Raw genomic sequence first — 14934 nt, forward strand, 5'->3', positions numbered from 1 at the left:
CTCTGAACCATTTTTCAAGTACACAAACATAAAGTTGTACTTAGAACTAATCCAAAATGTATGCCAAAGGTTGGATCACCTTTTCACATAAAACAAACAGTGGAATTGCCAGTCTTCTTCCCACAGCCAGATTCAACTGCAGAAAGAGCCCTTCACACTCTTGACCTTAAAAGAGCTCTAATGCATTATGTGGATAGAACAAAAGAATTTAGAAAAACTAAACAGCTTTTCGTTGCCTTTCAGCACCCACATAAAGTTAATCCTATCTCTAAACAAGGATTAGCTAGATAGATTGTTAAATGTATTCAAGCATGTTACATTAAGGCAAAACAACAACTTTTAATAACACCTAAAGCTCATTGCACTAGGTAAAAAGGTGCAACTATGGCATTTTTTTTTTTAGCAAACATACCAATGGTAGATATGTGCAATGCTGCCACATGGTCTACACCACATACATTTACAAAGCATTACTGTGTAGGTGTATTTTCAAAGCAACAAGTTACTGTTGGTCAAGCTGTCCTAAGAACATTATTTCAAACAACTCCAATTCCTTCAGGCTAGATAACACATTTTTTGGGGGAGTGCAACTGCTTTGTAGTCTATGCACAGCATGTGTATCTGCAGCTACACATGCCATTGAACAGAAAATGTCACTTAGCCAGTGTACATATGTTCGTGGCATGTAGTGCTGCAGAATCACATGCACCTTCCCTCCTCCCCGGAAGCCTATAGTCATTGCAGTTTTCTTATTTGTACATTTGTATATACGTTTACATTTTCATGGACATCCTATTTTTTTACTTACTAATTTTAGAGCACATTGACGTTCTTAGAATCTCACTCCTTTCCACACCCTTTTGCGGGAAGACAATCTAACAGTGGAGTCGATGCCCATGCGCAGTATGACAGAGAGGAGGAGACTCCTCTCCCGTGATTCAGAAAAGACTTCTTTGAAGAAAAGCAACTTGTAACACTCCGAGCCCAACAATAGATGGCGGAAGCAATGCATAGCATGTGAATCTGCAGCACTCCATGCCACAAACAGATGTACACTGGGTAAGTGACATTTTCCACGTATGTATGTATATGTTCGATGGCATGTGTAGCTGTAGATACACATGCTTTGCTTAAGTCTACCTCTCCTCCTCTCGGTGATAGTGCGCATGGGCATCGAGTCCTTTGTTAAATTGTTGTGTTTCCGCAGTCGGGTCGGATGTGTTCCCTCTCGCTCCGGTAGATCTCGTTTTGGTACTATCTGAACTTCTCTACCTTTTCTCTAAACATCAGTATCGGTTTTCAATCACATTTTTCTGACTATACTCGATCCGATTGTATCGTCTGGATCGATTAAACGCACTTTCAGTCGACAGCGCCCTTCTCTGGCTTACTTTGATGCAGGCTGATGGATCAGACTCGTTTTGCTTTTGCCCTCAGTGCCATGCCAACTTCCCTGCACTGACCAACACTCGGTGTGCAACCTCTGCCTCTCTCCCACTGACAAGGAGGAAACCTGTGAGGCGTGTATTGATCCTTCCGCTGAAGGAAAATGCTGCAGGATCGAAGAGTGCATCAGTTAGAGATGGCATCCAAGTTGATAGAACAAACACACTACATTTTCAGTGAGCAACAAGCTCAGACTGCAGTTTCCATTGCAGATTCTGATTCCGACCGTGCCTCCAATAAGGACAGCCAAGTAGTTCCAGCCGCGCAGTACGCAAGTACACCAGCCCCTTCCTATCACCAAAACCATTCAAAACGTCATCACAACTGGTCTTGGGCCCACCACTGCTTGCGGGCTATGGTTGGACCCGAAAGATACATCTCGGTGACCAACCCTCTGGTTCGGCATCGAAAAAGACCAAAATGCATTTGGAGTCGACAGAACAGCGTTCCACACCTGTTTCAGGATCGACTCGGAGTGGAGGCTTCAACCTCTGAGCCGAAACATCCATCTTCCACCTCAGAGGCGAAACACCCATCATCCATTTTGGAGCCAAAAAAGGTTCAGTTCGTTTCGGGCCGACATTCTCAGCCCGATTAAAACATTTGGTCTCCAAGCTTCCTGAGATCAAACCTGTGGGAAAGAAATATGCTCCAACTACAGAAGAATCATCAAACATTAGGTCCATACTTGAAATGATGGGTGATAAACAGCGCAAAATTCAAATCCATAAGGATACTGGAAGGATTATTGCTTCTCCTTCTGCAATTGAAAGGAAATTATCTTTCCAAGAGATTTTGGAAGCTGGGCCGTCACCTGCCAAGATTTGCAAACACAAGGAGAAACCAAAGGCAGTACATCAGCCTTCACCACCGCATTCTCCTTTGCTTCCCACTTCTCCACCACCTGATACTCCACCTTCATCTACACAATTTTCTCCGCAATCCTGTTTTTTCACATGGGGATGACTTGGGTAAAATTCCTTACAATGTTAGACGCCAGGGATTTGTATGACCCAGACCCTATTCCATATAATTATCCTGATGTATACCCCACTAGGCCATATCCACCCGAAGACACTATGGCCTATAATCAGGTCATTGCTAGGGCAGCTGTCCTCTACACACAAGGATTACCAATGCCTACCAGGCATGCTTAACATGCAGATGACATTTTTAAAGAGCCAGTAAAGGCTAGGGTACTTACACCAAAGTTGGACAAGAAATAGAAAGCTGCGCCATCAGATCCTCTCCAACACACCAGAATTGCCACCCAATTCTATTTTTGTTAGTGCAGCAATTAAAAGGGCAAATAGTCAGTCCACCGGGGATGCCCCTCCCCTGATAAAGAAAGCCATAAATTTGATGCAGCAAGAAAGAGAGTGGCAACTCAAGATGCAAATCACTAGAGAATCTTTTAGCCAGATACGATAGAGGCCATAGGGATGAGATGGAGGAGTTTCTACAATATCTCACACTGGATCTCTAAAAAGGGCACAGCAGGTAGTTGCTGAGGGACAGGCTATTTCCAACAACCAATTTAGATCTGCCCTAGATGCAGCAGGCATCGCAGCTAGGGGTATTAACACTAGTGCAATCATCAGAAGGCATGCTTGGTTGCGATCTTCAGGGTTCAAACCTGAGAGAGAACAAGCTGTACTTAATATGCCTTTTAACAAACAGCAGTTAATTGGACCAGCGGTGGATACCACCATATAAAAATTAAAAAAGAACTGACACAGCTAAGGCCATGGGTGCCCTTTATTCAACACCTGTTCGGGGTGCTTTTCGCAGGCCCCACTTCAGAGGTGGTTTTAAACCATCACCATCAGAGCCCTCTACATCCCAACAAAATCAGGGACAACAGTATCACTCCAGAGGGTCTTTCAGAGGATCCTACAGAAGATACACCTTTAGACGTAGAGGGAAATCCACTACCACAAGAGATGCCTTCACCTTATTAAAACAGTGACTTTCTCCACATGCCCACACAGTATACATCTCCTGTGGGAGGAAGACTGGAACATTTCTACCATTAATGGCACAACATTACATCAGATCAATAGGTGCAGTCAATTATCCACAATGGTTATTGCCTAGAACTCATCTCTACTCCACCAAACATTCCTCCTCGCTGACACAGGCTTTCTCTAGAACACCTCATTTTGTTAAAACAAGAAGTACAATCAGTTCTACTCAAAGGTGCCATAGAGATCGTACCTATACCTCAACAAGGGACGGGAGTATATTCTCTATACTTCCTCATAACAAAAAAGGATGGTACTCTCAGATCAGTCCTAGATCTCAGACCCCTCAATCAGTACATTCTCTCAGAGCATTTCCACATGGTCACTCCTATACCTCAACAAGGGACAGGAGAATATTCTCTATACTTCCTCATACCCAAAAAGGATGTTTCTCTTGGACCAATCCTGGATCTCAGACCCTTTCCACATGGTCACTCTTCAGGATGTCATTCCCTTACTACAAAAACAGGACTACATGACTGCATTAGATCTAAAAGATGCTTACTTTTATATTCCCATACATCCAGCACATCGCAAATACTTAGAATTGGTAGTGCTTGCCTGCTATCACAAATCCTAAGTGCTACCCTTTGGGGTAACAACAGCACCAAGGGCATTCAACAGATGCCTAGGAGTGGTTGCAGCATATGTCAGAAGCAACATATACATTTCTTTCCCTATGTGGATGACTGGCTCATAAAAGCCAGCACCATTCAAACCTGTCCGCAGCACACACAATACACAATCGATACCCTACTCAGCCTAGGGTTCACAATCAATTACCAAAACTCTCATCTGAAACCTGCGCAAATACAACCATATCTGGGAGCAATTCTAACCGCTCGGTCAGCATTAGCTTACCCAATACCCACAGAGAATTCAAGCTTTAAACAATCTCATATCTCAGCTACAATACAGTCAAACCTACACAGTAAGGTTTATCATGAAACTGTTGGGAATGATGGCATTGTGCATAGCAATAGTACCGAATGTACCTGTAAACATGAGACCCCTACAACAGTGTCTCTCGCAACAATGGTCTCAGGCACAGAGTCAATTTCACGATCTAGTGTTGTTGGGCTGCAAAGCTTACAGCGCTCTGTAATGGTGGAATCACACCAACTATCAAAAGGGCAGCCATTTCAGGACCCTCTGCCACAGATCATAATCACCACAGATGCTTCAAAGACAGGCTGGGGAGCCCATTTCAACAATCTTACTATACAGGAAGAATGGTACTCAATCCAACAAACTTACCACATAAACCATTTGGAATTGGTAGCCGTGTTCTTAGCACTTAAAGCATTTCAGTCATAGATAACACACAAAACAGTGTTAATAAGGACAGACAGCATGACAACAATGAATTATCTGCAAAAGCAGGGGTGAGGAGACACACTCATCTCAGTTGTTCCTTCTAGCACAGACAGTTTGGAAATGGGCAATTCACAATCGCATTCAACTACTAGCAGAGTATATCCCAGAGATACACAACCAGCTAGCAGAACTCTTAAGCAGGACGCAGGGACAGATCCGCAAATGGGAAGTTTACCCACAAGTGATTCCAACAGTACCTTTGCATGTGGGGAACACCACACATAGACCTATTTGCAACTAGCGAAAATGCAAAAGGCCCAGTCTTCGCATTCAGGTTCCCAGACCCTTGATCCGAGGCAATGCTCTGTGGATCGACTGGTCAGGTATATTTACTTACACTTTCCCCCCTCCCACTAATTCCATTTGTGGTCAACAAAATTTGTCACACCTCCCTCACTATGATTCTCATAGCTCCCACGGGGGCACGTCAACATTGGTACACATCACTGTTGGATCTGTCTGTAGTACCACATCACAAGGTCCCAAACAGACTGGACCTATTGACTCAAAACAAAGGTCAGATCAGGCATCCCAATCCCAGTATGCTCAACCTAGCCATTTGGCTCCTGAGATCATAGTTTGGATATCTAAAACTTGTATGGATATTCTAAAAGAGGTGTGTAAACCTACAACTAGACAGTGCTATGCAGCTAAATGGAAACGTCTTGTATGTTACTGTCAACCCAAAAACATTGATCCACTTAAAGTATCAGTACAGTATATTGTCTGTTGTTTGCTTTACTTACAAAAAGCAAATCTTGCATATTCATCTATTAAAGTTAATTTAACAGCAATATCAGCCTACCCCCAAAACAGACAGCATACTTATCTGTTTAGAATTCCTGTCATAAAAGCTTTCATGGAAGGCCTTAAAAGAATTATTCGACCTAGAGCTCCACCAGCTCCTGCCTGGTCACAAGGCTTATTGGTCCACCATTAGAACCCATGCATTCTTGCACTCTTTGACTTCTCTCATAGATAGTTGCTTTCCTAATAGCAATCACTTCCTTAAGGAGAGTTAGTGCAATTCAAGCATTCACTTTAGAAGAACCTTTCTTTCAAATTCACAACTTAGGACAAATCCAAAATTCCTACCCAAAATGATTTCTCTATTTCACATCAGTCAGTCAGTGGAATTGCCAGTCTTCTTTCCACAGGCAGATTCAGTTGCTGTAAGAGCTCTTCATACATTGGATGTCAAAAGAGCTTGCATGTATTATATAGACAGAACAAAAGGTTTCAGAAAATCTAAACAACTTTTAGTGGCTTTTCAGCAGCCTCATAAGGGTAATCCTATTTCAAAAGAGGGATTAGCCAGATGGATATTAAAGCGTATTCAAACTTGCTATCTTAAAGCTAAAAGGCAATTATTAGTGACTCCTAAAGCACATTCTACTAGAAAGAAAGGAGCTTCAATGGCATTCTTAGGAAATATACCAATGGCAGACATATGCAAAGCAGCCACACGGTCCACACCACACACATTTACTAAACACTACTGTGTGGATGTGCTATCTCGCCAGCAACCTAATGTTGGTCAAGCAGTGCTTAAAACACCATTTCAACCTACTCCAACTCCGACAGGCTAGCCACCGCTTATTTTAGGGGGAGTACTGCTTTTCAGTCTATGCAAAGCATGTGTATCTACAGGTACACATGCCATCTAACGGAAAATGTCATTTACCCAGTAGACATAGCTCATAGTGCTGCAGATTCACATGCACTCTCTCTCCTCCCTGGAAGCCTGTAGCCATTGCAGTACTTTCTTTATGTGAATATGTATATACATTGCATGAACATCTTTTTTTCTTACTATATACATATGTACAGATACATTTCTTCACTCCTTACTTCACCCTCCTCTGTGAAAACAATCTAACAAAGGATTCGATGCCCATGTGCACTATCACAGGAGGAGTCACTCGATCTTGTGAATCGAAAAAGCTTCTCCAAAGAAAAAACACTTGTAATACTCCGAGCCTAACACTAGATGGCAGACTTATGCAAAGTATGTGAATCTGCAGCACAACATGCCATGAGCAGATGTACACTGGGTAATTGACATTTTCCATCTAGTGTGTATTTACCTGTAGTTGGGGTACTACCTATAAGTAATCTAGTTCAGTGCTACTATAATGTACCTTTATTTTTGTAACACTGACTGGTTCCTTTCAGGTGTGATGAGTATAAGTTGCTATGTGACTGCTGTGGTATTCCATGTGCTTTACACTCCTCCCAGATAAGTCTTGGTTCACCACAGCTACCATTAGAGTCCTTGCTTCCTAGACACTGTCTTCAGTCACTAATAGCAGTTGCTTGACCTGGTGTATGGTGCAAACACCATAGGTGTCCACTACACATCAGGCCAGCTTCCTATAGTTATCAGTATCGGCTTTGCAGCCTGAAGAATTTTCAAGATTCACACGCGACCCTCTACCTCCCCGGGAAAAAAGGAGGGAAGGATGGTACGATAACCAACAGATAAAAGGGAAGCCAGCAAGTTGACGACTATGCACAATGGCTTCCAGGCTGCGTGTCTGACTTCACAGCAGTACGGACATGGAGCTAAATGGCTACAGACTATTCCCAGAGAAAGAGGACTAAAAAGTTTCAGGGCCTAACCACTAGATGGTGGAATAATGCACAGCATGTGAATCCAGATAATTCTCTGAACTGCAAAACTACTCTTACTGCAAAGTAGGAATAGTAGCCCAGTGGCGACTAGACTTTCTCCACCCTCGAGAGGATTCGAGGGACTTGAACCCTCTGTGGTCAGGATCTTTCCCCAAGCTGGTGGTCTGAGAGTAGCCAATGGAAGACCCCCATCAACCTCCCAGCATCTTCAGCATCCTGTATCCTTTGTCTCAGGACCACTCCTTAGAGTTGCAAGGAGCCAGTGACTCTGGAACTGGACTGGAGACTGCTTCTTTTGTCAAGATAACTGTTTCTGTGGACGTGGCTGGTCCCCCCTGACATGTTTTCTGCTGGAGTTGGTCGCCCAAGGTAACTCCAATTAACTGCATTGATACTTACCCAAGTTTTTCTAAAAAAAAGTTTGTTTGACTTGTAAGTTATCAAAGTATGAATGCACCTGCTCAGGTAAAGGGCAGTGACGGCTCCTCCGCTATGGCAGAGGAGCGTCGCCCCCGCTCTGACAACAGCAGCAGCTTCAAACCTTTAACAGTAAAATGATACTAAGCTATGTTTATTATAGTTTTATTGTTAAAGGGACGGAGGTGCATGTGTGTTTGGCTGGCTGTTTCGCGCTGGACAAACACGCGCACTGAGCTCTCTCCAATCCTGCACTGTGTTTCCAGGTTGGAGACAGCAGCCAGAGGCTTCCAATCTGCCTCAGAGCGCCAAGCCAGGGCGCTCTAGCCAATCTTAAAGCTACTTTCATGCTGCCAGCTGTGTTAGGATTGGCGGCTGTGCAAGCTGGGAGCCTGTGCCTGGAAGTTGAGCCAGGGGAGTGGCACAGCGGCTTGCAGTAAGTTAATATATTTTTTTTTTTTTTAATTTAATGTCCCATTTGTTTTGTGTGCGTCTGTTACCTCTTATTTATAGTTAGAATTTGCCATCTGACCATGATAACTGTTACATCAGAGGGAAAAGAAACCTGTTTAGCTAGAGTTTGTGGATGCTGTGTACAACAGTAGTTCCCAACCTGTGATCCAGGGACCCCTGGGGGTCCGCAAAGCCTCCTCAGGAGGTCCGTGACTGCTTAGAAATTAAATAAGATTAACAGATTAGGTCCTCAGCTTTCAGTACTGACTCAGTGAGGGGTCCCCAAGGAAAGTACCCTCTCTTTTTTCATGGTTACCCCTACTTTTTGCCTGCTGTCAGTGTGTTTTTGACTGTGTTCACTGGAATCCTGCTATCCAGGACCCCAGTGACTGTGCGCTCTTCCCCTAAATTTGGTTGCCCCGGACATTGTACACCCCAAAATTTGCATACTGGTGCCCCCATGTAAGCCCATATTATATGGTACACAGGGCGTTTGGGCTCCACGAGTTCTCCATGGGCTGCAGCATGTATTATGCCACCCTTTGGAGCCCATGCAAAATGTGTATGCAAACCTGCAGTTGCAGCCTGCGTGAAAATGTGCATGCACCCTTTCTCTACAGGTAGCTGCACCTAGTCTCTGTGAGTCACCCCTATGGCAGGCCCTGCCAGCCCAGAGGGTTGGGTGCAAGTACCTGTGTGTAGGAGGTTCCCCTGCATGAGCAGAGTTGTCCCCACGAACTCCAGCTTTGTTTTCCTGGACTTGGTGAGTGTGGGGAAGCCAAAATAGCCCTGTACTCTAAATAGGTCACTACCTATGTCTAGCTACATAATGGTTAATCTGAACCTTTGGTATCAAACATGTCGGAGTCATACCTCCAATACTGTTGCCAGTATTGGTTGTATGATTCCATGCACTCTGGGGGATCCTTAGAGGACCCCCAGATTTACTCCTACCAGTTTGCATGGTTTTGCCAGGCAACCTGTGCTGCTGCCCTCCTACAGACCGGTTTCTGCCCTCCTGATGCTTGAACAGTTCAAGCCGCGGAAGGTAGAACAAAGGGTTTTCTTTGGGCGAGGGAGGCAACACCCTCTCCTTTTGGAAATAGGTGTTACATGGCTTGCGAGGGGTAGCCTCCCCAAGCCACTAGTATGCTTGCCTCCTTGCATAAACCAATCTGCACTGGTTCAGAAACCTCCAGTCCCAGCTCTGGCTTGAAACTGGACAATGGAAAGGGGAGTTACCACTCCCCTGTCCATCAGCACCCCAGGGGTGGTGGCCAGAGCTCCTCCAGGTGGCTACTTGATTCTGCCATCTTGAATCCAAGGTGGGCAGAGGGCTCTGGGAGCATCTGAGTGGCCAGGTGAGGCAGGTGACATCACAACCCCCTCCTGATAGGTGGTCACCCTACTAGGTAACCATTCCCCCTTTTAAGGCCATATAGGGTCTCCCTCTTAGATGGGTCCAGCAGGACTCCACTACAATGTTTACTTCGACTTATGCCCACTTGAACTGCAACTGGACTTCACAGGTACCTACAGTCTGCAGCTCCAGCGATTACTTCACTCTGCAACATTGTTTCTCCGGCTCCTTCCAGCAACTGCAACATTTCCCCGGCTCCTTCCAGCAACTGCAACATTTCCCCGGCTGTGCATCCTCTGAGGGCGGCAAGTCTTCCGTCTGCACCAAGAAGCAAGAAGGAATCTCCCTTGGAGTGAAGGAGTCACTCCCCTGCATCCGCAGGCACCAACTGCAACAACGACCGGCCGCGTGGATCCTCTCTCCTGCAACTCTGCGTAGACCCTGTAACAGGTGTTGGTCTTGAGTTGTCCTCTGTGTTCCCTCTACCAGATGTCTAACTTTGGAGGTGGTGAGTCTTCATTTCTCTTTACAGAAGAGTATCCCTGTGCACCGAGACTCTTGCAGCTCACAAAGCTTGTTGGCTCTTCTTGCAAGGGATAGTCAGGCTCCTTGTAGCCCGGGCCTCCAGCACTCTTCCCTGCAACATTTGGTCTCCTGCCTGCTGCTCTAGCGACGTGGGACTCCTTTCCAGGTGTGCGGAGTGGGCCGCACTGCAACTCCTGTGTCTACTGCCTATGGGGGCTGCATCCTCGACTACTTGCTCTCCTGACTGCGGGGACACACCTGAGACTCTGCTCCTTGGGTTGAGTCCCCTCTGATCTTCCTGGTCACCAGCAACTCTGCAACTTCTCTTCTGCGACTCTTGCCTTTGCCGAGGCTTGTTGGGTAGTTTTTCCACACCACTGACGGACTGAAACTCTCCTTCCGACATGGAATATCAACTGCATCACTTCTGGAACTCTTCCTATGCTCCTGTGCTGCATAGCTGACTCCTGTTTTTCACCATCGACCTGGTCCTGCATCTACAAAAGGGTGGATAGTGGCTCATGCCCCAACCAGACACTAAAACTGGAACTGGACTTAGTCCCCTTCATTCGCAGGTCCTCCTCTGTCTGGAGCTATCTTCTGTTTCTTGCAGTCTTGCTTGGATCTTGCAGTCCTTTCACAAAATTTCTCTGGGTTTGGGAAAAACTAGGTACTTACCTCTTCAGTCCTGGTCGCTGGGGTCACCCTGGTACTTACCTTTTGGGGTTCCTAGTTCCTCCAGCTCCCCTCTACAGATTCCATTTACCTGGTTGGTGGTCTGATCTTCGCATTCCATTTGTTTTTTAGTTTATGGTTTGGTCTCCCCCTAGGGTCTCTGTTGCTTACTGTTATTTCACTGTTTTCTATGCCCATTACTGATTACTAAGGTGTACATAATAGTGCGTTTACTCACCTGTTAGTAGAGTATTGCCTATTGTAGTATTAGTTTGTGTCACAAAAAAAAAAAAATACCTAGCTTTATTTTTGTAACACTGTGTGGTTCTTTCATGTGTGTAAGTGCTGTGTGACTGAAGTGGTTTTGCATGTCTCCTAGATAAGCTTTGGCTGTTCATCCACAGCTACCTCTAGAGAGCCTGGCTTCCTAGACACTGACTACACCGCACTGATAGGGGATACGGTGGATCAGGTATAGGGTGGTAACACCATAGGTCCTCACCCACACACCAGGCCAGCTTCCTACACCTGGATTCCAATAGTAACGTGGGGGGTCCACAGAAGTCAAAAGGTTGGGACCTGTTGGTGTACAGAGTTCGATTGTGATGGATAAAGAAATAGGTTTCTAGTTAGCCATTTTCCAGCCACATTCCAGTTTTCAGGTGTGGCAACTCGAGCATGAAAAAAACTGAGATGAAAACAATAATTCCTCATGGGACTCGTGCAGAGAATCTGTGCCCACCCCCCAACCACCACCACCACCACCCCCTCCCCATTCACCTCGGAACCCACAAGCGTCATCTGTGGTGTCCCGTAAGGCTCATCTCTCAGCCCTACACTCTTGAACACCTACATGATGCCTTTAGCAGTCATCAGAACCCGCAATATTATCATCATCATATCCTACGCTGACGACACCCAGCTTATCCTCTTGCTCTCAGCACAACCAAGACCAACTTCCACAACTGTTTGAAGAACGTCAGAGCCTGGAAGAAGGGCAACTGTCTGAAGCTCAACATGGACAAGACCAAAACGCTGCTCTTAGTTAACCACACCTCCCTCTGGAACGACATCTGTTGCCCTGCAGAACTCTCACCTACTTCACCCCAAAAAGACCACGTCTCCAACCTCAGCATCACCCTGGACAGTAAACTCACCATGCAACGACAGATTCACACTGTCCTCTACGAGCTTCCACAAACTCCACATGCTCCAAAGAATCTTCAAGTGGCTTGCCTTAAGCACGAGAAAAACAATCACACAAGTCCTAATCACCCAGCTGTCTAGACTACTGCAACACTCTGTACATAGGAAGGACCACAGAACTCATGGGGATACTCCAAAAGGTACAGAACGCAGCGGCCATACTCTTCCTCACATACCCACATCACCCAGCTCCTGCAGGAACTCCACTGGCTCCCTGTCCAGAAAAGATGCCAGTTCAAACTGCTGACTCGCATTCAAAGCTCTCCACGATGTAGGACGGACCAGTATACATGAACCACTGCCTGAACTTCCACCAACCGTCCAGAAACCTTTGCTTTGCCTGCCTCCGTTGTCCTGCCTCAGACACCATGCCTCTGCTGTATCCACAGCAGATGCCGCTCATTCTCCCACCTATCTGCCAAGTCCTGGAATGCCCTCTCTCGCCTCCCTGAACTTAACCTTCGCTGACTGATTTCCGAGAGAAACTCAAGACCTGTCTCTTAAACTACTAGCCCAGCAAGCCAGCGCTTGGATACCCTTACAACTGATTAGCCGCACTATAGTACTGCTTGATTGATTGAAGTAGTATCTCAGTTTTCAGAATTAACCTAGTTGCACCATGTTATACCTCTGTCTATATAAACATATATATATCACTCTGACTTCAAACGTTAAGTTAAAATTAATTCTGTTTTATAGGCATGTTTCCACAAAGGTGGTGCCTCTGTGGTGGCAATCCGAAAATATATCATCAAAAAGTATCCATCGCTGGACCTTGAGAGGAGAGGATATCTATTGAAGCAAGCACTGAAGCGCGAGTTACAGAGGGGCATGATCCGACAGGTAATGAGCATGTAATTGGTTATGCATCTTAAAAAGAAAAGTATTGCAAAATATGTATAGCAGTTTCTTTCGTTAGTTGTGGGTTCCTTTATATGTTTTTAAATACATGATGGTAGACTCCTACTGTGGGGCTGAAAAAGAGGGCTCAACACTGTCTAAACGTTTAAAATTCTCTACTGCTTGGACTCTGATTCCATAGTAAATGCCCAAGGTGGTCAATCGTATTTGAAACAGTTTTAGTTAAATGTGCTCCGATATATCATTCTTTCTGTCAAATTGTGCTGTCTTTCATAAGGATAATAAAGTCCTTGCCATTATTTAATTTTGTTTCTTATAATTGTACATCTCCAAGAAAGTTATCATAACGTCCCAATATTAATTTAAGATGTAAACACCTGAGAGCTTAAAACAATAAACGTCCATTGAGCTGTTAGGGCAAAGTTATAGAGGACAGGAAGGGTGAGACTGAAGTTTTATGTTGCAGATCGTTTTTCTTGAAATACATGGGATGTACTAGATACCGCTTCATTTTCCTAAACCAAGAGTCCTCTTCGATATTCATAAAATGTTCACTGTCTCTGTATCTGTGCGAGATCCTGATACATATATCGGTAAAATATGTTTTGTGGCATGCATCTTTTCTGTATTCACATACTATGCATAATAGTGCCATCTAGTGGTTGGAGCCGTATTTGTCTGTGTTTTTGTTACATTTAATGCGTTGTCCTTCCCTTCGTGATATCTGACTAATATCTTGTAAGGCCATATGTGTGCGCCCACCTTCACGCTCTTTTTTCCATCGTTGAGTCAGGAAGCAAAAGGAAGAGCTACAGAATAATCGAACTCACTGACAAAACTTCGAGGATAATTAACTGTTTAACAATTGCAACATTTAGTCAGAGGGACGTCAAACAAATTTGGACTGCACCTCTAAAATCCGAACCCTTCACTGAAAATTACCTCCACAGAAGCTGACCAGTCAATTGGAAACTGTGCATCTGGGGGCTCTGGGCCATCAAGAGAGATAGGACAGATTCTAGAAACAATGTGCTCTATGTATCGGCACAAGTTTCACAGCATCTGTATCCTGTGCCTATCAAATCACCATAGCTCTGAAGACTGTGAAGTGTGCACCGAGTTCCAGCCCAAGGCCTTGAAAGCAAGAGAGAAACAAAGGTGAGCACACTGTGCATATATCCATTAACAGCAGAAGCAGACTGAAATTAAGCATCTCGGCTTGTCTAGTGATGAGGAGAAAACACTGAGGAACTTGATTTGGCGCTGGGAGAGGCAGCCGGAAAGATGTAGGCATCTATCTTGAAACGTAGGAATCGTCGAAGAAGGCACCCAAAGAAGGCTAACTCTGAAAATATCAGCAGGTAAAGCCACACTGTAGCTGCGGATCAGAGTCAAGACTACCAGACTCTAAGTCCGCCAAGACCCCTTATGCGTTGAAACGCTCAATGACTGAAGTGCAGCAAAAACTGAAAAGAGTCTCCCAGATCCAAATATAAAGACGCTACCAGATGCATCCCCTCACAACTCACACTGATATCAAAAAGTGATCGAGACTAGGCAAGAAGCAAAAAAAAACGAAGAATGCTGAATTGGTGTGTGTGTTGTGGGGGGAAACATTGTCTCAAAGCAGAAATGGCAGCCCTCTTAAAATTGAAGAAAGACTTTGGTAAGTCTCTCAAGGAGACCCTTCTAAACCTGTCAAGATGAAGGAGCTGAAGACTATTGAACAGGGGCACACTGAGCTTCAGTATCTAACAACTCCAGGAGTTGACCTATCCAGATACTGAATTTTGTAGTACTACAAATGTACTCCAAAATGCTATTCACAAGCATACATGTGGAAATTAAGACGCTGCCTCTTACCTTTTTTTGGTGCAGAGATCTCTGCCCTGGCAGAAGAGTCTTATCATACGTAAGTATGCGTTTTATTAGTAAATATGGAAGGGACAGAAAATA

General features: G+C 44.9%; 1 protein-coding gene across 2 annotated transcripts in view; it reads left to right on the forward strand.

Annotated features, from left to right (window-relative positions):
• Nucleotides 1-14934, forward strand: part of HP1BP3 (heterochromatin protein 1 binding protein 3) — a 707156-nt gene that overhangs the window by 256852 nt on the left and 435370 nt on the right. For both annotated transcript variants that reach the window (XM_069240026.1, XM_069240025.1), the window contains exon 5: nt 12817-12960. In XM_069240026.1, coding sequence (XP_069096127.1) covers nt 12817-12960 — 144 coding nt within the window. The remainder of the gene's footprint in view (nt 1-12816; nt 12961-14934) is intronic.

Source organism: Pleurodeles waltl, chromosome 6 (assembly GCF_031143425.1).
Source record: "Pleurodeles waltl isolate 20211129_DDA chromosome 6, aPleWal1.hap1.20221129, whole genome shotgun sequence".
NCBI lineage: Eukaryota > Metazoa > Chordata > Amphibia > Caudata > Salamandridae > Pleurodeles > Pleurodeles waltl.